General features: G+C 38.0%; 1 protein-coding gene and 1 long non-coding RNA gene across 5 annotated transcripts; both read left to right on the top strand.

Moving 5' to 3' along the window:
- The first annotated feature begins 238 nt into the window (after positions 1-238).
- LOC119989320 lies at positions 239-19,560 on the top strand. Of its 4 annotated transcripts, none has more exons than XR_005465788.1 (3): positions 239-5,969; positions 6,175-6,224; positions 18,165-19,560. It is a non-coding gene; the product is annotated as an uncharacterized LOC119989320 (long non-coding RNA). The 4 variants fall into 4 exon arrangements; XR_005465787.1 differs by lacking the exon at positions 18,165-19,560 and adding an exon at positions 17,912-18,157; XR_005465786.1 differs by lacking the exon at positions 18,165-19,560 and adding an exon at positions 17,908-18,157.
- Positions 19,561-21,147: 1,587 nt separating this feature from the next.
- On the top strand, positions 21,148-23,319 carry LOC119987990. Its single transcript, XM_038832904.1, has one exon. It carries the CDS (start codon positions 21,148-21,150, stop codon positions 23,317-23,319), a length of 2,172 nt encoding a protein of 723 aa, XP_038688832.1.
- The last annotated feature ends 504 nt before the right edge of the window (positions 23,320-23,823 follow it).

The raw sequence follows: 23,823 nt of genomic DNA, 5'->3' as shown, positions 1-23,823 counted from the left end.
TTACAATACTCTTCAAACTTATTTGGTATTCTTCACTATTTATCTTTTTTCAGCATACTAATTTTTTTAATGCTTATATGGTCTTTTTGATTTATATATGATAAAGTAACAGAGAAGCGCGGGTGTCCACCTAGTTGTTTGGATTTGTTGGTTTAATTTATATCATTTCAAATTTATAAAAAAAATATCGAATTAAATCTTAAAAGTACATTAAGTAATATAACAAAAGGTAGTTTTTTACTTTTTACAGGGGAGTTTTTACTTTTTATTGCTTTTCAAAAATAAAAAAAGAAACGTTGTTGAGGCGGTCCAGAATTCTAATCTCACGGGGAAAAGACTGAATCCCTAATTTCCTTTTTTTCTTCGTTGAGGCGGTTGAGAATCGTAATCTATTTTCCTTAAAATCATACGCGTATCTTCTTCTGATTACAAAGTAAATCCCAGACTTTGAGCTCGGACTCCCCACATTGCTTCTGTTACGCCTGCCTAGGGTTTATGGTAACTGGTGCGTGGCTGCGTGAAGAGGGTGCAGCTAGGTAGTGCCGGCCAGGGCCACGAGAGAATGAACATTGACCTGATTTTTTCAGGCAGCCGATGGGATTCAGGCCGATGATACGAATGTTGCCAATCTGTATGTATTCTCGATAAGCACGGCATCTCTTCCTTCTCCTCACATCAGATTTTATCAGTCGCCATTGAAACCCTAATTTTCCTACAAAAAGTTGTTAGAGTTGTTTGTTTGTTACAAATATTTACATAGGTATACGGAATCACATAGTTCTGGTGAAATTGAAGGGATGGAGAAGGAGGGAGTCAGGAAAAGACCTCGGCTTGTGGGGGACGTGGCACCTACAGAACCAGAGGTTGGTTCGATTACAGTTGGGGTTTTTTGACAGCGAAGGGAATCGCAAGAGAAAAACTACGGGTTTTGATAATCTGACCTAGATGGTCATGGTTTGTAGGCGCAACGGGCTCTGGTGCTTCGGAACGGCATTGCATAGGATAGGCATGTAGGCCGCCGAGAAAGTATCTGTTCCTTCCTTCCTCGGTCTTTCTATCTTGTGAAACTTGGTTTTTGTCTTTATATATATGCGTTCTCCATCGTCGATTCATAAGATCTTGGGGTTTCACCAAATTAGACCATTTTTTGCAGAACACTGTATTCACTATTCACGTACGTTTTTTTTGTCCCAATAAACTCCAGCTGTCTTCAAAGGTTTTCCTTTTGTTGCAGCAGTTGGTATTTCATGTTTATATCCACAGTTTTTTTGTCATGTGAACATGATTCGAACTATCTCTGTTGATGTATTGGTCGTGCAAATTTTTTGTGCCTGTTTTTTTTGTGGGTCCCCATGAACAGCTTGATGTTGTGCTTGAGGTGAAAATTTTGATGTCTGTAATTTTAATTAAAAACTAGTTCAGAACAATATGGTTCATGTGGGATGATGTTGGATTTGCTCAATGGCATATGTTTAGAAAAACTCTAGCCTCTTTATTGCATAATGATATTCCATTTGGTCTTATCATCCACCATGACTATGAATTTGAAAGGAATATCTTTTGAAACTCCCAATGGGTTGCCCTTTGCGGGCATAAGTAAGCATGGCAACGGTAAATTTATGGAAGTTTTGAAGGCTACACAATAAAAGAGGCATTTGTTTGTCTAGACATGTGTCGTTTAGCAGACCTTCTGTATGTGTTATCTCTGCTATTTGTAAATTTGACATTTTTTCATACATGTGGAAGTCTTGGACGATGTAAATGATACAATTCTTGGTCGTGAGAATTTTTGTGCTTTTTTGGTGGGTTCCCATGAACATCTTGTTGTTGTGCTTGAGGTGGAAAAATGGTGTTTGTAATTTGAATTAAGAACTGGTTCAGAAAAATATGGTTCATGTGGGGTATGATTTTGGATTTGCTCAATGGTGCATATGTTTGGACAAATTGTAGTCTCTTTAATGCATAATGATATTCAATTTGGTCTTATAATCAACTATAATGTTGAATATGAAAGGAATATCGTATGATACTGGCAATGGGTCGTTGCACTTCGCGGGCATAAGTTCAATCATGGCCAATGGCCACAGTAAATTTATGGAAAATTTGAACGTTATGCAATAAAAGAGGCTTTTCTTGTCTAGACATGTGTCGTTGGGTGGAATTCCTGCATCGTTTACATGTGCAAGTCTTGGATAGTGTGCTCAGTACAATTCTTGGTCAAGGAAGTGTTTTTTATGCATTTTTTGTGGGTTCCTGTGAACAACTTAATGTTGTGCTTTAGCTGGAAAATATGGTGTCCGTGATTTGAGTTGGGAAATAGTTCTGAAAAATATGGTTAATGTCGGGGATGATTTTGGATTTGCTCAATGTCATATGTTCATGCAAACACTAGCCTCTTTATTGCATAATGATTTTCAATTTGGTTGTATCAACCATCTCAATCAATTTGAAAGGAATATCTTATGAAATTGGCAATGGGTTATTGAGTACAATTTCTGGAAGTGTTGAACATTATGCTGTAAAAGAGGCTTTTGTTTGTCAAAACATGTGGTGTTGGGCATAACTTTTATACGTGCTCCTTTTGCTTTGCGCAAATTTGCTCTTTTTTTGCGGTTGTTTACATGTGGAAGTCTTGGAAAGTGCATTCGGTACAATTCTTGGTCATGCAAATGTATTTTAGTATATTTTTCATATGTGGGTTCCCATAATGTTGTACTTTAGTTGGATAATCTGGTGTCCCTTGAATGCATTTAAATAGTGTTACCAGGCGTTTGAGAAGCCTGGGCCAAGTTTTTTATTTTCTAAAGAGAAATAAATACTCCCCTTTTCCTGTGGAACTAGTTATTATGTTGGCAGATGATATGATTTCTATGTTACTGGCTTGAATGCACATATTAATTCCTGGCACACAAAGCAATATGCTAGTTTTAGTCCTATATCTAATTGTCTGGAGAGGAGATTTCCCTTTGAAGGTGAACACTTTTTAAATTGCATTGAGCATGTATTGAAGAAGGTTACACAATACCGAGAGACAAAATATATATCTCATTAAAATGGTTTGCCCAGCGATGAAAAGCTTATACTAGGTTCACTCTAAGACAGTGAATCTAATTAATGCCCTCACACTTTGAGATACTCAAGGCATTGCCTGTGTACTTTAATCTGGATAAGCTGTTTGTAGCGGGGGAATATATGATCTGCGATGGGCTATGCATTCGCAATGATTTAGTAATCGGTGATTATCATAAACTTTGGGTATAGGATGTGTTTTAACTTTTATTGAGTTCTAGGATATCCCGTATAGTATCCTTATTTTCATGTTGTACTTGTGTGGACTCGTATTTTGATTTGTTCAAGTGAAATTATTTTTGTTTACCCTGTGATGGATGTGGGCGGTTACACATAACATTTCTAGACTAATATTTGGAACCTCTTCAGATATCATTTCATTTCAGGTTATCAGACTATTCCAGATCTGCATGTCATGTTTAGATTTGCATAATAAGTTGACAAGTTGCAGAATGTAATGAGATTCTGTCGGTCCAGAGTCCTGAATCCCAATATCAGTATACCTTCATTTTGCTACTGAGATTGATTGCTTCCCTCCTGGTACAGAGAAATTTGTGTAATTATTGTAATGGAAAGTAGGGAAGTTGTTCAATTGTTAGGCCTTTGCAAAGAAAGATTCGAGGTTGGTCTCACTCCCGTTTATTTATGTTTTGATAAAATTGGAATGAGTATTTGATCTTGGAGGGATATCTTTCCCCCTTATTTTTAATGTCTTGTGATGTCTTATAGTGCAATCTGATGGAGGAATTGAATAATGCCAAACATGTTGCCTCTACAAAACTGCTATCACAATCAATTTCGTTATTTTTTTCCCCCAAAACAGAGCACTAGCAGTTTGTTCCTCAAAAAGATCACTATCAGTTCCAAACCTGCACAATTTGGTCTATGAAGGGCATATGTGATTTGGATGGTAAAGTTATACTAATTTTTGCCTTTTGGTCAAGTTCTCAAGTCTTTTTGATTCTTTGTGTAGCTGTGTGCAAATACGAAGCTGGATTGCATTGTAAGTACTCTAATGTTATTCACCCAATTTTTTTTTAATATACCTATCCAGTCATGTTAAAAAACCAGAGCACTAGCAGTTTGTTCCTCAAAAAGATCACTATCAGTTCCAAACCTGCACAATTTGGTCCATAACTATGAAGGGAATATGTGATTTGGATGGTATAAGTTATACTAATTTTTGCCTTTTGGTAAAGTTCTCTTGTCTTTTTGATTCTTTTTGCAGCTGTGTGCAAATACGAAGTTGGTTTGCATTGTAAGTATTCTAATGTTATTCACCCAGATTTTTTTTAATATGCCTATCCAGTCATTATCTCTCTTTGTGGATTGAGAATTCAACTTGCCTTTTGTAGGTTTTCTGATTATGATTTGTCCATGCAATATTGCTTATAAACGTGGTAACTAAACTGAAACCCTCATTGAATTGCTGATTAATAGTGTTACCAGGTGTTCAAGAAGCTTGGGCCAAGTTTTTGATTTTCTAAAAAGAAATAAATACTCCCCTTTTCCTATGAATCTTGTTCAGGGAATTTGCTTTTGGAATCTGTAGCATCTGTGTGGGTTGCTCTAGGCTCATGCTTTATCACATTTTTTTTTCCTTAGCAATCATAAATTCTTTATATTGGCAGATTTTATTTGTCCTATGTTGTCATTAAGTTTCTTATTTACTTAGATTTAATGGTTTAACTTTTGCCACTATGATGTATCATACTCGCAGAGTCGCAGGTATGCATGATTTACTCTTAATCCACATTGACAGTGGCATCTCACTGCATCAATATGTGATTTGGATGGTTGAAGTTTTACCAGTGTTTGTCTTTTGGTCAAGTTCTCATAACTTTGTGCAGCTGTGTACAAATACGAAGTTGGTTTGATTACCGCAGTTGCATTTGCATTGTAAGTATTCTAATATTATTCACCCAGTTTTTTTTAACATGCCTATCCGACCATTATCTCTGACTTATAAGTTTTTATGGATTGAGAATTCAACTTTGCCTTCTGTAGTGCAATAGTTGCGAGCAGCTGGATGACTTCCAGCTAATTTTTCCATTCTCTTTATTGTTAATGGGTTGAGTTCTAATATCCAATTCCTATGTTGTAGTGCCTAATTCGTTGTTGATTTTGCTTTTTCCTAGATATGCATAGCCTGATGCTTTTATTGAGTTGGGTTTTCCTTCTATTGGTTGTGTTTGGTTGATTCCATAGTAGTGAAGCTTTAGTCTGTATTTTGCAGGCAGCCCATGAGATTCAAACCGACGATCCAATTGTTGGGGATGGCATTTGACCTGTATTGCATCTCGCTTTAAGCACAGATGCATAGACACATTCAGTTTTGCCTTTTATGACTGCGCTTTCTTCTCTTCTTACCATCTGAAAATAATATAAATTGAAAGTTACATTTTAAACTTCCATACTGGTTGTGTAGGGCTTTGGATCAATACTGAAAGTGGAAAATTGCATGTGTCTCCTGGTGAATTGCCGTCTTCCTACTGAATGTGGAAAATACGTTGTTGAGATATTTGGCACCAGTTTTCACCTTCCTGATCTTGGCCCTCTCGCCTGCCACCTTCGGTCAACTCAAACAACAGGCCAGTACCAAATCTCAGTTAGCTGTGATTTACAACTGAATGAAATGAATTATTTTTCTTTTATTGTATATCAATCTCTTTATGTTTTCTTTTGAAGTCTACCACACTGTGGACACAATTCTGATTAATGTAGGTGCTAATGGTCTTGCTGCTCCAAGGGATTTTCTTGTTCCATTAGCCTTGTTTGAGGAAGATTACAAGCCAGCTTATACTATAGTACAAAAATTTGGTGGAGAACTTTTTACCGCAAAACAAGATTTTTCACCTTTCAATGTAGTTGCTTGGCATGGTAATTATGTTCCATATAAGGTGAGTCTTACTGCTATAGTCCTGAGACATAATCTTTAACATCGTGGGTAAAGTGAGGGGTAGCTTTGCTACACAAACCTTTTTTTTCCTTATTCTCCAAGCAAGCTGTCTTGGGGAATTCTGTTTTGCTTGCAATATGATCTCAACAAGTTCTGCCCTTATAACACTGTCCTAGTTGATCACGGTTATCCATCGATAAATGCAGGTATTTAGTCTGTATTTTGCAGGCAGCCCATGAGAAGTTTAATTTGCATGGTAAGAACCACCCTCAGTATATCTATGGAAGTTACAATTCTTGGTCATGCAAATTTTTATGCCTCTGTTTTTTGTGGGTTCCCATGAACAGCTTGATGATGTGCTTGAGGTCGTAAATTTGGTGTACGTAATTTGAACTAGTAACTAGTTTCAGAAAAATATGGTTCATGTGGGAATGATGTTGGATTTGCTTGATGTCATGTTTGGACAAACTCTAGCCTCTTTATTGCATAATGATCTTCAATTTGGTCTTATCATCAACCATAACCATGAATTTGAAAGGAATATCCTATGAAACTGACAATGGGGGTTGCCCTTTGCGTGCATAAGTTCAAGTATGGCCACGGTTAATCTATGGAAGTTTTGAAGGTTACACAATAAAAGAGGCTTTTGTTCATCTAGACATGTGTCGTTTGGGCAAACCTTCTGTACATGTGCTCTCTACTATGTGTAAATTTGACATTTTTTTCGTACATGTGGAAGTCTTGGACGATGTAAACGATACAATTCTTGGTCATGAGATTTTTTGTGCATTTTTTGTGGGTTCCTATGAGCGACTTGATGCTGTGCTTGAGGTGGAAAATATGGTCTCTGTAATTTGAATTAATAACTAGTTCAGAAAAGTATGGTTCATGTGGACGATGATTTTGGATTCTCTTAATGTTGCATATGTTTGGACAAATTGTAGCCTCGTTATTGCATAATGATCTTCAATTTGGTCTTATCGTCAACCATAACTTTGAATTTGAAAAGAATATCTTATGATTGAACGTTATGGAATAAAAAGAGTTTTTTTTTGGGGTCTAGACATGTGTCGTTGGGCGGAACTTCTGTACGTGTTCTTTTTGCTATGTGCAAATTTGACATTTCTTTTTTTCGCTTTGTTTACATGTGGAAGTCTTGGACGGTGTACTCGGTACAATTCTTGGTCATGCAAGTGTATTTTTATGCATTTTTTTTTGTGGGTTCTTGTGAACATCTTAATGTTAAGCTTTGGCTGGAAAATCTGGTGTCCATGATTTGAGTTGGGAGCTAGTTCTAAAAAATATGTTTCATGTTGGGGATGATTTTGGATTTGCTCAATGTCATATTTTTATACAAATACTAGCATCTCTATTGCATAATGATTTTCAATTTGGTTGTATTAAGTTATTAATCCTAGCTATGAATTTGAAAGGAATATCTTATGAAACTGGCAATGGGTGGTTGTCCTTTGCGTGCATAAGTTTAAGCATGACCACAGTACATTTATGGATGTTTTAAACATTATGCAATAAAAGATGTTTTTGTTTGTCTAGATATGTGGTGTTGGGCAGAACTTCAGTATATGTTTTCTTTGCTTTGTGCAAATTTGGCATTTTCTTCTTTTCCACCCTTTTTACATGTGGAAGTTTTGTAAAGTATATTCCGTACAATTCTTGGTCGTGCAAATGTATTTTTATGCGTTTGTTATGTGGGTTCCCGTGAGCAGATTAATGTTGTGCTTTAGTTGGAAAATCTTGTGTTCGTAATTTGAATTGGTATTTGGTAACTAGTTCACAAAAATATGGTTCATGCAGGAGATGATTTTGGATTTGTTCAATGACATATATTTATACAAACACTAGCATCTTTATTGCGTAATGATTTTCAATTTGGTCTTATCAACCATCGCTATAAATTTAAAAGGAATTTCTTATGAAACAAGAAATAGGTTGTTGCCCTTTGCATGCATAAGTTTAAGCATGACCATATTACATAGATAAGTGTAGTACCCGGTTTTCTTCCGGCCAAAAAAAATACAAAATACAAAAATAATAATAATAAAAACAAATATATTAAAAATATATATATATCATATAAAAAATATAAAAAAAATATATAAAAAAAAATATAAAAAAGAAGGAAAAGATAAAGTGGTCGAAAGTAGGGTAAAAAAAAAAGGAAGTGAAAAAAGAAGGAAAAGATAAAGTGGCCGAAAGTAGGGTAAAAAAAAAAAGGAAGTGAAAAAAAGAAGGAAAAGATAAAGTGGCCGAAAGTAGGGTAAAAAAAAGGGAAGTGAAAAGGGGAAGGAAAAGAGAAAGAAAAAGAATAAGAAGAGGGGAGAAGAGACTTTGGTTTGGGGGAGAGAGAAGAAATAAAACAAAAAAAAAAGAAGAGAGGAAGAAAAAAAGGAGAGGCTTTGGCTTTTGGTGAAGAAAAACAAAAAAAGAAGAGAGGAAGAGAGGAAGAGAGGGGAGAGGAAGAAGAGAAGAAGAGAAGGAGAGAAGGGGAAAACCGATTCTTTGGATTTTTTGGTAGAAGCTTCATACCCCTCATATCTTTCACTCAAGTATTGCTCTATTTACACTTGATTTCAATGTTTGATTCATTTTTAGCATCCTCGGATGTTGACTAAGAATAGACATGGTGTTTCTTGCATTCACCTTGGACATATGTGATGCTTAGGAGTGTTTTCGATACTAATATGTTGAGCCCTTTCTCTTTGCATTTTTTTTTTCTTCTATTTCTTGTTGGAAAAAGCGGGAGAGACCATATTTGGATTTGATTTTCTTGGTTTGGATACGTGTGAATCTCATAATGTGGTCTTGATTCGATTTAAATCTTGATTTACATTTGAGTATTCTATTTTTCCCTCTCTTTATGTTTGTTTTGTTGGACGAGGCTCGGGCTTGGATATTATTTGGACGAGTTGATGGAGGCTTGAGCAATTTCAAGATTTTGTTTGGTTTATTACAATTTGTGTATATTTGGCCTCCCATATTGTGTAATTTATCTTATTCATGTCGATTTGTATAATTTCGATATTTATTATTTGGATTATTTGTACAAGTGTGGATTATGAATATATAGGCTTAAAATTGAATATAGGTCATTTCAATTAAAGAAATCATAAGTTGATTTCCTTTATTTGAATTATGAACCTTATTTGATTTCATTTATGAATTTGCCATAAGTTGGCAATAATAGGTTAAATTGATAGATGACACTTTTCCAAATAATCATTTATACCATAAGTTGGTATTTAAAATTAAACCTACCAAAAGTTGGTATGTCATTTTATCATTTATGCCATAAGTTGGTATTTAAAATTAAACCTACCAAAAGTTGGTAGGTCATTTTATCATTTATGCCATAAGTTGGTATTTAAAATTAAACCTACTAAAAGTTGGTAGGGCATTTTATTAAATAAACCATAAGTTGGTATCTAAAATTAAACCTACCAAAAGTTGGTAGGACATTTTATCATTAACACCATAAGTTGGTGTTCAAAATTAAACCTACCAAAAGTTGGTAGGACATTTTATCGTTAACACCATAAGTTGGTGTTTTAAAATTAAATCTATCAAAAGTTGGTAGTGTGTCTCCAAATAAAAAAACTATCATAAGTTGATAGTAATATTACAATTTTTTTTTTAATGCTATCATAACTTGATAGTATTCTTACAAATCTTTTCCCAAAACTATCATAAGTGGATAGTGTTATTTTAAACCTATTTTCAAATAAAAACTATCATAAATTGATAGTAATATTCCAAGCTTTCTTTTTCAAACACTATCATAAGTTGATAAGTGTGTTGAAAGTAATAATTCAAACTTTAACAATTACACCTTGCAAAGAGCAAGTTTCCATAAGATAGCCATTAGATTAATCCGGGTAACCGTTTTCAAACGGGAGTTGTGGGGTGCCTAACACCTTCCCCACACTCAATCGATCCCCGTACCCTTTTCTCTGGTTCGCAGGTCTTTTCGGTGTCCAATTGCACCTTAAATCAATTGGTGGCGACTCTAAACATTTTTCATCCTCAAACGCCGGTCCGCGTCGTGACCCCGGTTGCGACAACTGGCGACTCTGCTGGGGACACCAGGTTTTTTAAACCTAAGAGGGTCAAGCCCGTATGATTAAATTGATTGGCTACGGTTACTTCTTCTTGTATGATTAATTGTTTGTTTCCTTTATATGTCAGAGATGTTGATTTATTTTGTTGTGGTAAAGTATTTGTCATCTCATACATTTACACTTACTGTAGCCTACCAGCTGGGCTCTACCTTTAGTATTAGAGAGGGTTGACCACTATTCTCGTGAGATTCCGTCTCCGCATGGGTAGTGGAAGATATCCTCACCGGATCGACTTCCCTTAAAAGTTAAGGGAGGAGCTTTTGTCCCAATAGTTGGGATTTTAAAAGCAACATGATCTGGGACCTCGCGGAATAGTTAGAAAAACTTACCCAAGCACTTTATAAAGCCCTAGATCCATGTCCGAAACCTCCAGAAATTTAGGTTACCCCGTGTAATGGCATATTCTATTTTTGTGTGATTTATTCATTTGTCGTTGATGTTTTGTTTTACACATTTTTAATTGTAATTTCCATTATTGGTTTCTTCTCTCATGCATTCACGTAGGCACAGTCATTGTCAAACTAAATAAGTTCATAGTCATGCATGAGAAACAAAAAAGAAAGAAAAAAGAAAAATACCAATTCACTCATGCCTTTGCCATCCTTATAGTACAAGATTACAGTTGTGAATTGATAAAACAATGAAAAATGAACAGCAAAAAATACTGGGGCAGTTTTGAGAAAATTGACTCTTAATTTTCTTGTTGATCGAGTTGGAATAGATCATTTTATATCTGATTATGAGGAGGTTCATGTTTTGGCTATCGATGACAACCTTGTTGATAGAATGGTCATTGAAAGGTTGCTCAAGATTACTTCCTGTAAAGTGATGGCGGTGGATAGTGGAATAAGAGTACTTCAGTTTCTGGGATTAGACGAGGAGAATAATTGTTCTGTTGGGTTTGATAGTTTGAAGGTGGATCTGATTATCACCGACTACTGTATACGAGTTGCTGAAGAAAATCAAGGGATCGTCTGCCTTGAGAGAGATTCCAGTGGTAATCATGTCATCTGAGAACGTAGTGACTCGATCAACAGATGCTTGAGAGAAGAAGCAAAGGATTTTATTGTAAAACCAGTGAAGTTGTCAGATGTGAAGCGCTTGAAAGGTTACATGACCAGAGACGGAAACCAAGAGAGATGCATCAACAACAAGAGAAAGCTTCCGGAGACTTGTGATCTATGTTCATCATCACCGTCACCGTCATCCTCCACTCTTAGCTCTCCGCCCCCATCGCTGTCAGTTTCTCCTTCACTACCACCATCACCATTAGAGCCATGTTCTCCACCACCGTTGGAATCTCTTATCAGACAGCTTAGAAGGTCCTGCTGGGATTAAATCCTGATCGTCTGTTATGTCCCCTGCCTCACTGTGCAAATATTCGTAATTTCTTGGGGAGTGTGAAAGTTTTTTTTTATTATTATTCTGTTTTATTTAAGTTGAAAAAAAAAAAAAAAAAGAAAAAAAAAGTTTGTCCTCAAGCGGGAAATGAACAGTTGAGTGTGACAGTTTTGTTTTTATTATTATCTAGTTGAAAAAAAAAGAAGAAAGAAAAGAGTTGTCCTCAAGCGGGGAAAATAACAGTGGAAGGTGACAGTAAAGTAAGTACTGATGTGACAGGCACCGCGAATGTCTTCGCATATGCAGAGCCATCTTCGTCTTCATCTCCATCTCAATCATTTCTGGCAAAAGCGTGTTTTCTCTCTGAGCCATCTTCATCTCCGTCTCCATCTTCATCTCCATTAGTTGTGGTAAAAGTGTGTTTCTCTCACAAAGATCAAGAGCTATGCCGAGACGCTCACGCACCATCGCCTCAAGATTGCAATCCAGGCTTGCGTTGTTCAACGAAGCTGAAATTATTCCGGAGTGTAGAATTGATGAAACGGTACAGCGAGAAGCAATCAACAAATGGGCGATACGCTGCTTGAGGGAGCATTCCTTGCTGTTTTTAGTAGATCCAGATCCAAAAAATGACTTACTGGTGTATCCTCAGATCGTTCGCTCCTTCTATCACACTCTCATCGAGCTACCACGAAGTGAGCGGACTAGGAATCAACTGGTTTATCAGGTCATTCTAGCTGGTGTGAAAGTTCAATTCACGACAGCAGATCTGTGTCGCTGCTTGGGATATTCACCAGTAGACGATAAGCCCATTGGATCTCAACAACCAATCTGTGCGTCAAAGCAGAAAATTGTTGATGATATGTGTGGAGGAAAAAGGAATAGGCTCAGCAACGTTACACGCCGTGCTTATTTACCTTCGAAGATGTGGTTGCTGGATGATGCTGTCAGGAAAAATCTGTGCCCTATTGGCCATGAGCAAGAACGACGAGGAAAATTCTTGTCAGTCTTATACTCTATGTATAAAGGGCAGTGGTTTGATATTGGGAAGATCTATCTGGCCACGATCTTCAAAGCCAAGGATTTTGTCGAGAAGAAGCCAATAAAGGCGGGGAAGTTATTTTTCCCACGGCTTATCACAAGGTTGCTTTTGTTCAAAGGCATTCGACCTCCTCAACCTCGAGCATCTTTGGGATATCAAGTCACCTTGCTAGAAAGAAGGACATGGCGTCAGAGCATCAGCCATTTGAAAACAACTGCTACTAGAAAGAAGCAGACCCAAGAAGGTCACTCAGCATCACCACCTGGTGATTCCTCATCAGCAATTGCAGCATCTCCACAATCAGATCGCATGCATGCAGCGATAGCCCGGCTAGAGATGGGGCTACAAACACTAGAAGATGGACAGCAAAGGCTGGAGCACATGTTGGTCGCAGTCATGGACATGATAAGGAAGTCCAAACACTAGAAATTTTGGGGAGTTATGTTTTAAACTCAGTAACTGGACCAATTTGGAATTGCCAGATTCTGTCAGCAGCCTTCAAGAGTAAAATCCATCTGCACTACCATCTGTGGTCCGGCTCACGGCCATTGATTGGGTTTTAATAATGAGCATGTCTTTACTTTACTTTGATAAATTTCTCTAGTACAGCTTTTGCATGTTCAATGCTTCCAGTTCTCATGTTTTTGATGCTCTGTTACACTCATCATTCCTACATTTATTTGCCCAATTCCCGTGTTTTTGATGCCTTTGTTACATTCATCATCCCACATTTATTTGCCTTTATTCGTCCATCACTTGCAAATTCCAAATCTTGCAAATTCCATTTTGACAGGATTGAAATTGATGATAATGGAAAGATGAACCGAATGAACCAGATTTTGGGGCACCCATTAACAATGTCGAGTTTGACTTGAACATTGAGGATGAATCTGAGATATAGTCAGAAATGTTGAAACAAGTTTAATCAAAAAGAAAAGATAATTCAAATGGATGAGGTTGTTAATTTGGGGTTGGAAATTTGAATTGGTGCAAACTTGGAAGATTAGAGATGAAATAAAGAAGCAATTTGATGTCGGATGTCTTGCTGTAGTAAAATACCCCGAATGATATAGAAATATTGCACCGGTACTGAAAAAGGATGATTGTAATCAGATCACGATGGCACTAGAAGATAAAGAGGAAATTACTGTCATTACTTTATGTGGTACCTTTTGCTATGAAGTCATGCCATTTGGTCTAAAAATGCGGGAGATACTTGTCAGCAAACCAAGGTCATTCTGTTTCATGATATGATGCATAAAGAGATTGAAGTGCATGGGGATAACATAATTGCCAAGCCAAGTGAGGATGAAGATCACATGATTAACTTGGAAAAGTTTGTTCAAAAGGTTGAGAAGACACTAGTTGAAGTTGAACCCCTCAAAATGCGCATTCGGGACAATTTCAAGGAAGTTGTTAGGCAAAAATAGGGGCAAAAAAAAAAAAAAAAAAAAAAAAATTCTGCTAAAGTGAAAAAAACCTCACAGGCGTTTCAATTTGGGCTGCAAGTTCAAATTTCAGATTGTTTGAAGAAGGATGGTTGGATTACGAGTTTGTTGAATTGAAGAGTGGTGCCTGAGTTGGCTGTTAACTTGTCTCACATTGACATAGGTGGGAGTGCAAAATTAATTTCGTAATTGAAGGGTTGGAGATCAGTTAATTGGACATGTACCCAAAACTGGGGCAGATTTTGGGGTGCTCTTGATACCATCAGATATTTTACCTTGCTAAGGTGTTAGTCTGTTACATAGAAGAAGAAGTTTGTTGGCAGAAATGGAAGGTTCAGAGATAGGCTCATACAAGTCAGATTTGATTATTGTTAATTGGGTGCACACCAAAATTGGGGCAATTTTGGTACAATCTTTGAATTATCACATATTTCATCTTGAAGAAGCTCAGTTTGTCCTTTCTGCCTTTGATTTCTCTGCTTTCTTGTACATATTTCATTCTAAAATATTTTATTACCACCTATCCTTTTCAATAAAAATTGTGAGGAAATTCATTTCTTCGGTTTTGTCACTTGTGGCATCTTTTTCCATATCCCAATTCAATTCTCATCTCATACTCCAAAAACAAATTATTATCATTTGCTTTCAATAATTGACAAGCATGGCTGTACTTTTGAATTTATCACTGACAAAGTTTTGACAGGAAATATAATGAGTGCATCAGGACAATACTTTTGATAGGAAGTTGATGGATTTTGGCATCCTAAGCTGGAAAGGATCTGAGTGAAAAGCCTGAAGCTGAAGCAGGTGTTAGCAGGAAAAAGAAGCTCACATTCCAAAGCCGTGCAAAAAAAAAAAAAAAAAAAAAAAGATTTGAATAAGGAAATTCAGATAAATGGGTAGCTTTGAATTCAGATGCGTACGAACATGCAAATTTCAGGGAAAATGAATTGATTATGGGAATGCACATTGGAAAAGGAAAAGAGATAGCTCAAGAGCTGGGATCCAGAACGGAAAAAGGCCTTCACTAATCAGATTAGAGAAGATACATTGAAAGCGCAGTGAGTCAGAAAGTCAACCCTGACAGAGAAACAAATTTGGTTTAGCAATTCGTAATTGTACGCTTGTTGGAGGATGGCAAAACCATGAGAAAACATGCATCCATTCATTCATGAGACATTCATAATTGAGCAAAATAGGTCAGTGCATGCATCATCACTGCATAAATAAAAAATTTTCAGCCAAGCCGGGAATGGCTACAATGATCCCGAGCACCTTTTTCACAATAATAAAAAAAAATCAAAAATTAAAAATTTTCAGCCAAGCCGGGAATGGCTACAGTGATCCGGAGCACCTTTTCACCAAAAAAAAAAATAAAAAATCAAAGATTAAAAAAAAAAAAACATTTGGCCAAGCCGGGAATGGCCTTGTGATCCCGTGCCCCTTTATTTTCTTGCACAAACAGTTGGCCAAGCCGGGAATGGCCTTGTGATCCCGTGCCCCTTATTTTCTTGCACCAACATTGGCCAAGCCGAGAATGGCCTTGTGATCCCGTGCCCCTTATTTTCTTGCACCAACATTGGCCAAGCCGGGAATGGCCTTGTGATCCCGTGCCCCTTTATTTTCTTGCACAAACTTTTTGGCCAAGCCGGGAATGGCCACAATGATCCCGCGCATTTCAGGCCCGTACGAAACGCGGTTGACTACGCCTTTGTTTGCCTTTTATTTCATAAAAGACATACAAAGGGGGGCAGCTGTAGTACCCGGTTTTCGTCCGGCCAAAAAAAATACAAAATACAAAAATAATAATAATAAAAACAAATATATTAAAAATATATATATATCATATAAAAAATATAAAAAAAAATATAAAAAAAAATATAAAAAAGAAGGAAAAGATAAAGTGGCCGAAAGTAGGGTAAAAAAAAAAGGAAGTGAAAAAAGAAGGAAAAGATAAAGTGGCCGAAAGTAGGGTAAAAAAAAAAGGAAGTGAAAAAAAGAAGGAAAAGATAAAGTGGCCGAAAGTAGGGTAAAAAAAAGGGAAGTGAAAAGGGGAAGGAAAAGAGAAAGAAAAAGAATAAGAAGAGGGGAGAAGAGACTTTGGTTTGGGGGAGAGAGAGGAAATAAAACAAAAAAAAAAGAAGAGAGGAAGAAAAAAAGGAGAGGCTTTGGCTTTTGGTGAAGAAAAACAAAAAAAGAAGAGAGGAAGAGAGGAAGAGAGGGGAGAGGAAGAAGAGAAGAAGAGAAGGAGAGAAGGAGAGAAGGGGAAAACCGATTCTTTGGATTTTTTGGTAGAAGCTTCATACCCCTCATATCTTTCACTCAAGTATTGCTCTATTTACACTTGATTTCAATGTTTGATTCATTTTTAGCATCCTCGGATGTTGACTAAGAATAGACATGGTGTTTCTTGCATTCACCTTGGACATATGTGATGCTTAGGAGTGTTTTCGATACTAATATGTTGAGCCCTTTCTCTTTGCATTTTTTTTTTCTTCTATTTCTTGTTGGAAAAAGCGGGAGAGACCATATTTGGATTTGATTTTCTTGGTTTGGATACGTGTGAATCTCATAATGTGGTCTTGATTCGATTTAAATCTTGATTTACATTTGAGTATTCTATTTTTCCCTCTCTTTATGTTTGTTTTGTTGGACGAGGCTCGGGCTTGGATATTATTTGGACGAGTTGATGGAGGCTTGAGCAATTTCAAGATTTTGTTTGGTTTATTACAATTTGTGTATATTTGGCCTCCCATATTGTGTAATTTATCTTATTCATGTCGATTTGTATAATTTCGACATTTATTATTTGGATTATTTGTACAAGTGTGGATTATGAATATATAGGCTTAAAATTGAATATAGGTCATTTCAATTAAAGAAATCATAAGTTGATTTCCTTTATTTGAATTATGAACCTTATTTGATTTCATTTATGAATTTGCCATAAGTTGGCAATAATAGGTTAAATTGATAGATGACACTTTTCCAAATAATCATTTATACCATAAGTTGGTATTTAAAATTAAACCTACCAAAAGTTGGTATGTCATTTTATCATTTATGCCATAAGTTGGTATTTAAAATTAAACCTACCAAAAGTTGGTAGGTCATTTTATCATTTATGCCATAAGTTGGTATTTAAAATTAAACCTACTAAAAGTTGGTAGGGCATTTTATTAAATAAACCATAAGTTGGTATCTAAAATTAAACCTACCAAAAGTTGGTAGGACATTTTATCATTAACACCATAAGTTGGTGTTCAAAATTAAACCTACCAAAAGTTGGTAGGACATTTTATCGTTAACACCATAAGTTGGTGTTTTAAAATTAAATCTATCAAAAGTTGGTAGTGTGTCTCCAAATAAAAAAACTATCATAAGTTGATAGTAATATTACAATTTTTTTTTTAATGCTATCATAACTTGATAGTATTCTTACAAATCTTTTCCCAAAACTATCATAAGTGGATAGTGTTATTTTAAACCTATTTTCAAATAAAAACTATCATAAATTGATAGTAATATTCCAAGCTTTCTTTTTCAAACACTATCATAAGTTGATAAGTGTGTTGAAAGTAATAATTCAAACTTTAACAATTACACCTTGCAAAGAGCAAGTTTCCATAAGATAGTCATTAGATTAATCCGGGTAACCGTTTTCAAACGGGAGTTGTGGGGTGCCTAACACCTTCCCCACACTCAATCGATCCCCGTACCCTTTTCTCTGGTTCGCAGGTCTTTTCGGTGTCCAATTGCACCTTAAATCAATTGGTGGCGACTCTAAACATTTTTCATCCTCAAACGCCGGTCCGCGTCGTGACCGCGGTTGCGACAATAAGCATGGCCTGATGCTTTTACTAAGTTGGGTTTCCCTTCTATTGGTTGTGCTGGTTGATTCCTCTATAGCAATAGAGCTTGTAGTCTGTATTCTGATTATGATTTGTCCATGCAATCTCGCTTACAAACTAGGAAGCACGGGCATGGACACAGGATACGGACACGACACGAGAACCCCTAAATACATTTTAATGGTGTTACCAGGTGTTTGAGAAGCTTGGGCTAAGTTTTTTATTTTGTAAAGAGAGATTGATAGTCCCCTTTTCCTGTGGATGTTGTTTAGGAATTTGGACATCAGCTTTTGGATCTGTAGCATGTGTGTGGATTGCTCTTGGCTACTACTTTATCACTTTTTTTTCCTTAGCGATCATAAATTCTTATCTTGGCAGGATTTATTTGTCGGTTGCTGCAAGGTATATGGCATGTTACAATTGGAAAAATAAATTACCCAATGTTAAGTCTTTATTATATAGCGGGTTGAAATTCTGAAAAAATCCCCTTGGAATGATACCCAAGAGTCCTCAAGATGATGCAAATTTCTGGTGCTTGCCGAAGTCCAGTGCCATTAAGCTGATTGAGTTTGACTGTAGTGCATTTCAGAATCAATGCCATAGCTCCATTGCTTCCATATTACAGAGTCCCTGATGTGAACCGGGTAGGCTCTAGTCCTGGCCATTAAATTTACTGAGCCAAGTTTGGCTCCGCCACTGCACTTCTCACTTTCTTTATCCGGAAAAGAAGAGAGAATATTGCATATTTGCTCCATCACTTGTTTCCAGTCTCATTGTATGACTGAAACAGAGGAAGCGAAAGAAGCATACATATATAGTCTACAGCCGTGTTTGGTTGTCTTAATAGACTACACTTCCTGACAACACTTCCTTCTCTTAATTAAGAGTCTAGCTGCGTTGTTTTGCTTTGTATTGTCTTGCCTCTTTCTGTGTTGCATGGTGGTGCTTGTAGGTTGTGGTCGTGTTGGGTTTCTCATGTTTTTTAGGCCGGTTGGGTGTGTCTTGGTTGTGGTTACGTGTTTGTTTGTAGGGTCTTTGCTGGGTCTTGGCCTCTTTCTTGGCTTGCTGGGTCTTTGTTGGTTGTTTTATCTTTCTTCTCTTTAATAAAATCAGTCATTTGATCAAAAAAAGAAAAGAAAAGATTGTGGTGTTGAAGTTATATATCAGGAAGAGCGTTGGCTTGATTTGTTCCATACGTCAAGCTCAGGTCTTGCTTTATACGTGTTTAGCTGGTCGGTGTTGAGACATCAAATTCTCATGGGTTTGACTCGTTGGTTATGAGCTTAGGTTTGTTAAGTTTTAATAATTTAAGTATTGAACCCGTGCTATTTAGGTTGCACCCCTCAAAAATATGCTTACGTGTCTATTGAGTTTTTGTATGCATAAATGTACACTATGCTGAGGCTTTGTATGGAACCTAGTGTCACGATTCAACCAAGAAGATGGATATGTACCAAGTAAGAAACTTTGTTCTTATTAAGGAATCGGGGACAAGCCATAGCAAATGAATAGAATACTAATAACTTTCTTGATAAACAAATTTCAATATAACTTGTTCTTAGGAGCTTGATAATTTTCTAATGAACGAGCATGTCTCGTTTTAACAAACGTAGTATAGAACTCAGTCCAGATTGTTATAAATTACAGCTCTCCTTTATGCAGGGATTGTTATACCATTTATGATAAGGATATGATCTTAGTAGTTGGTATTTCAATTATCATAGTTGTTGAGTTGTACGCGTAGAATTTCATATGCATAATATGAGACATGTGGAGTCAACGAATTCACTTGCATCCTATGCGTCCAATTCGAAACTGCTGAGATATTTATTTCTTTTTCGTTGTTATACAGATTTTTGTTTTTCCTTGCAGCCAAAAAAAAGAAAGTGGCATGAAAACAAAAATTGAAGCAACTTTGCGCCATAAACTTACTTCTCTTAATTAAGAGGTCAAAATTCTCAAACTGGATGTATCATGTGGCATCCCTTTTATTGGTTCAGAGGTCAAATTTCTCAATTTGGGTGCATCACGTGGATATCACGTGGATTAATGAAACAGAACCACTGGACCAGGCAATGAAAGGACAATGAAGCAACTCGCACATGAAAATATATTTTTTGTTCGAAATAAAAATTAAATTAAACATGAGAAGTCTCGACTGTTAGAATAAATTATTGAAAGTATTACATACATTTTCATGTTAAATTTGATTTTTATTTCGAACAAAAAAATAAAAATAAAAACTCTTTTTTTGTGGAGGCATTGTTATACATATTTGTTTTTCCTCGCAGCCAATAAAGATAATGGCAGGAAAAAAGAAGCAACCGGTACCACAGACTTCATTTTCTGGGTTCAGTGGCAAAATATCTCCAACTGGATTGTATCACGTGGATTAATAAAACAGGACCAGGAAATACAAGAACAAAGAAACAACTAGCACATTAATGAATAATACACGTTGCCATCTGACAAAAATGGTATGGCCCCACCTGGTCCCACATCGACAAGATGAGCTGGATTGTCTAGGCCCCCCAGGATCTTTATAGCTTTATAGACTGGTCACTTTATTATGATCCTTCCTTAGCATGATGGAACTAGGTGTCAAAGCATCCGCAGGTGTTGGCGGCCCAGTACAGTCGCCAGAACATAGTAATGGCGACACCATCTATAAGCGCCATTACTCGGACTACATCACTCATAAAGCAGTTCTTGTCAGTCTAATCTACAGCCGATATTTACAGGTGTGACTGGCTCACATCCTTAGGTATGGCTTTCCTTCATATACGTATCTATTCATTAAATACCGCCTACAAAACTTCCATACTATCATCGACACTTGTCTTAATTATGACATATTGTTACTTTACCGCTTACCCTGACACAACCGGGATAGTGGACTTCTTGTACACTTCCTTCGTACAATTTGGTCCAATAGTATACCTGGAATGGACACACAATTCCCGAGGTCGATCCTCATTCTCTATAAAGACCCCTCTATTTTCATATGGGGGGGGGAACATTTTTTGAAAACAAACTAGACAACACAACAGAAACATTTTCTACCAATTCCAGAGAGAACCTATTCAGACAAAACACCTAAGACTATAGCTGGTCTTCCATCTCCGACAAGTACTAACTTGATCGTCGGAGCCTCCACGACCGGCACCCCCCAAGCCGGTTAAGGAGCTTTCACGGTTTGCCTTGTTGTGAAGCTTGCAGGATCCAAGGCTGCAAACGGACCCCACAGGAAGAAAGATTGACCTTTCAACTATTGTAGAAATCGGCTCCTACAATTTGGCGCGCCAGATAGGGGGCATTTTGCAAGTATTTGGCCGAAAAGATTTCACGGCAACTTCCCGTTATGGCTGATACCAGTGAGGTCACTAACAGCCAGCTGTTGCAACTCATGCAAGCCATGAGAGAAGACATGTCGAAGAATAAACAGCAAACGGATGCGCGGTTAGAATCAATGTCGGTCGATAACGCAGCACTCCGCGAAGAGGTTTCGCAGCTGAGAAGCCAAACTACTTCCCAAGGCCATGATCCCACTTCAGTCCGAATTCCACCTTTTCCTCGCCTTGAACAAACACCACCTCCTAGAGACCCTTTGCCTTATCCTTTGAGTGCCCAGTTTGTTCCCGGGAGTACCCCCGGGGGATATGATACTTCTACTTCACGGGGTAAGGGACCTGCGACAGAAGAAATTCAGCAAAATGTTGACAGGGATGCCCCTGTAGATTTGACCGGTTCTCCAAGAAGTAGACTCCCACAGCCACCACGTTTTCCTGCTGCACCTTTCGCGGGACCCACTATCGCTTCAGTCGCCCAAGCTGCGATGGCCAAGCAGATCATCGAACTGCGGGGAGATATAGATAAATTGACTAAAGCACCTCCTGCTTTGGCCAAAATTAATGCCAATTGCTATACGGGATCACCGTTTGTGGACAGTATATACCAAACGGATCTGCCGCACAGGTTCAGCGTCCCGAGCATGAAGTTATATAACGGGACTGATGACCCCGAGGATCACGTGGCTCACTACAAGTTAAAGATGGGCGCTATCGCCATACCGTACGGCATGCACGAGACGTGCATGTGTAAAGGTTTCGGATCGACTCTTACCTGTCCGGCTCTGCGTTGGTACATCAACTTACCCAACGGCAGTATTGCTTCTTTCGAGAAGCTAATCGAGACGTTCATGGTGCAATTCTCGAGCAGTCGGAAGATTCATAAGTGCTCTGATGATTTATACCGACTGCCCCAACGTGTGGGAGAATCTCTCCGTGACTTCCTGTCAAGATTCAACACGGAGAAAGTATCTATACCCTATTGTGACCCAGGAACAACTATTCAAGCGCTCCGGAGTTGTTTACTCCCAGATGGGGAGTTTTATGAAGAACTCACGAAATGTGATGTTAGGAGTTATGAAGAAGCTCTGATGAAAGCTACCGTATTTGTTCGCTGGGAGGAGGATGCGAGGAGAAAGCCAGTTAATCCTCCTAAAGAAGAGAAACGAGAGGACAAACGTCCTAGGAAAGATCAATCCACCTTTGGCGAGCCCAGCAGTAACTGGCGCTCCCGCAAATCTGGAGCGTCAGATTATGCAAAAAACTGTCCCGAGTACCCTCTCAAGATACACCAAGTCGAGGCTGTACAAGTCTTGAAAAAGATGGGCAGCGAGGTGAAGTGGCCGCCTAAGAAAGAGACCGAAGGATGGAAAGACCCCAAGAAGTGGTGTGACTTTCATCAGGACATTGGCCACACTACTCCTGATTGCAGAGGACTTAGATACGAAGTGGATTACCTACTGAAAAGAGGTCACCTCAGAGAGTTGCTTTCTGAGCACGGTAGAGCAATATGGGAAAAGAGAAAAGTTGATGACCCAGAAGCATTGCCCCTGCCGCCACCAATTACTCAAACTTACTGTGTGATTTCTGGGGGATCAGAGATCAGTGGATTGTCCCACACCTCTGCCAAGAAGCACGAGAAGGAAGCAGCAAACCCCGCTGCTAGAATGGCACGTTCCCTTGGAACTTTCACTAATCAGGTGATGGTCTTCACGGATGATGAAGCTACCCAACTGTTGCACCCGCACCATGATGCTTTGGTGCTCACACTTCAGGTTGCGAACATCAACCTGAAGCGAATTTTAATCGACAATGGGAGTTCCGCCAATGTGTTGTTCTTGGCCGCCTACAAAGGAATGGGCCTAGATGAGACCTTGATATTACGGAAGTCAATGGCTCTTATCGGGTTCAATGGCGAGGTGAGCCATTCAGTGGGAGAAGTTGTGTTGCCTATCTATGCTCCAGGGTTGAACAAGCAGACTCGGTTTTCCATCGTAGATTCACCCTCTGCTTATAATGCTATTTTAGGACGACCTTGGTTGCACGCGATACGGGCCGTACCTTCCACATATCATCAAATCCTGCGCTATCCTACCAATAATGGCGTTAGGGAGATTTTGGGAGATCAACACTCTTCTAGGAGTTGTTATAAAACCACCATGAGGAGCAAGGGAGAATCTTCGTAGCAGTTACAGAACCAGACACTCGGTCTGGAGCCAGATGAGCCAGGAATGGAGAAGCTTGACGAAGTGCAGATTCATCCTGACTTTCCAGATCATAAAGCCCTGATTGGAGCGCAGTTGCCTGCTCATCTACGACAGAGACTGATCCAGTTCTTGTCACAGCATCATGATTGTTTTGCTTGGAGCTACGAAGATATGACTGGGATAGACCCTGATGTTGTGATGCATCAGCTCCAGGTTAATCCCGAGTATCCTCCTGTCAAGCAGAAGCGGAGGAAGTTTGCTCCTGAACGGAATTTAGTGATCAATGAAGAAGTTCAGAAGCTGCTAGATAATGGGTCTGTAGTGGAGGTACAGTACCCTGAGTGGTTAGCCAACGTTGTGGTTGTAAAGAAAAAGAATGGCAAGTGGAGAGTCTGTATTGATTTTACAGATTTGAATAAAGCTTGCCCAAAAGATCCCTTTCCACTGCCGCATATAGACATGATGGTTGATGCAACAGCTGGT

The sequence above is a fragment of the Tripterygium wilfordii genome, chromosome 21, assembly GCF_013401445.1.
Source record: "Tripterygium wilfordii isolate XIE 37 chromosome 21, ASM1340144v1, whole genome shotgun sequence".
In the NCBI taxonomy this organism is placed as follows: Eukaryota; Viridiplantae; Streptophyta; class Magnoliopsida; order Celastrales; family Celastraceae; genus Tripterygium; species Tripterygium wilfordii.
This window is presented reverse-complemented; position numbering and strand designations above follow the sequence as displayed.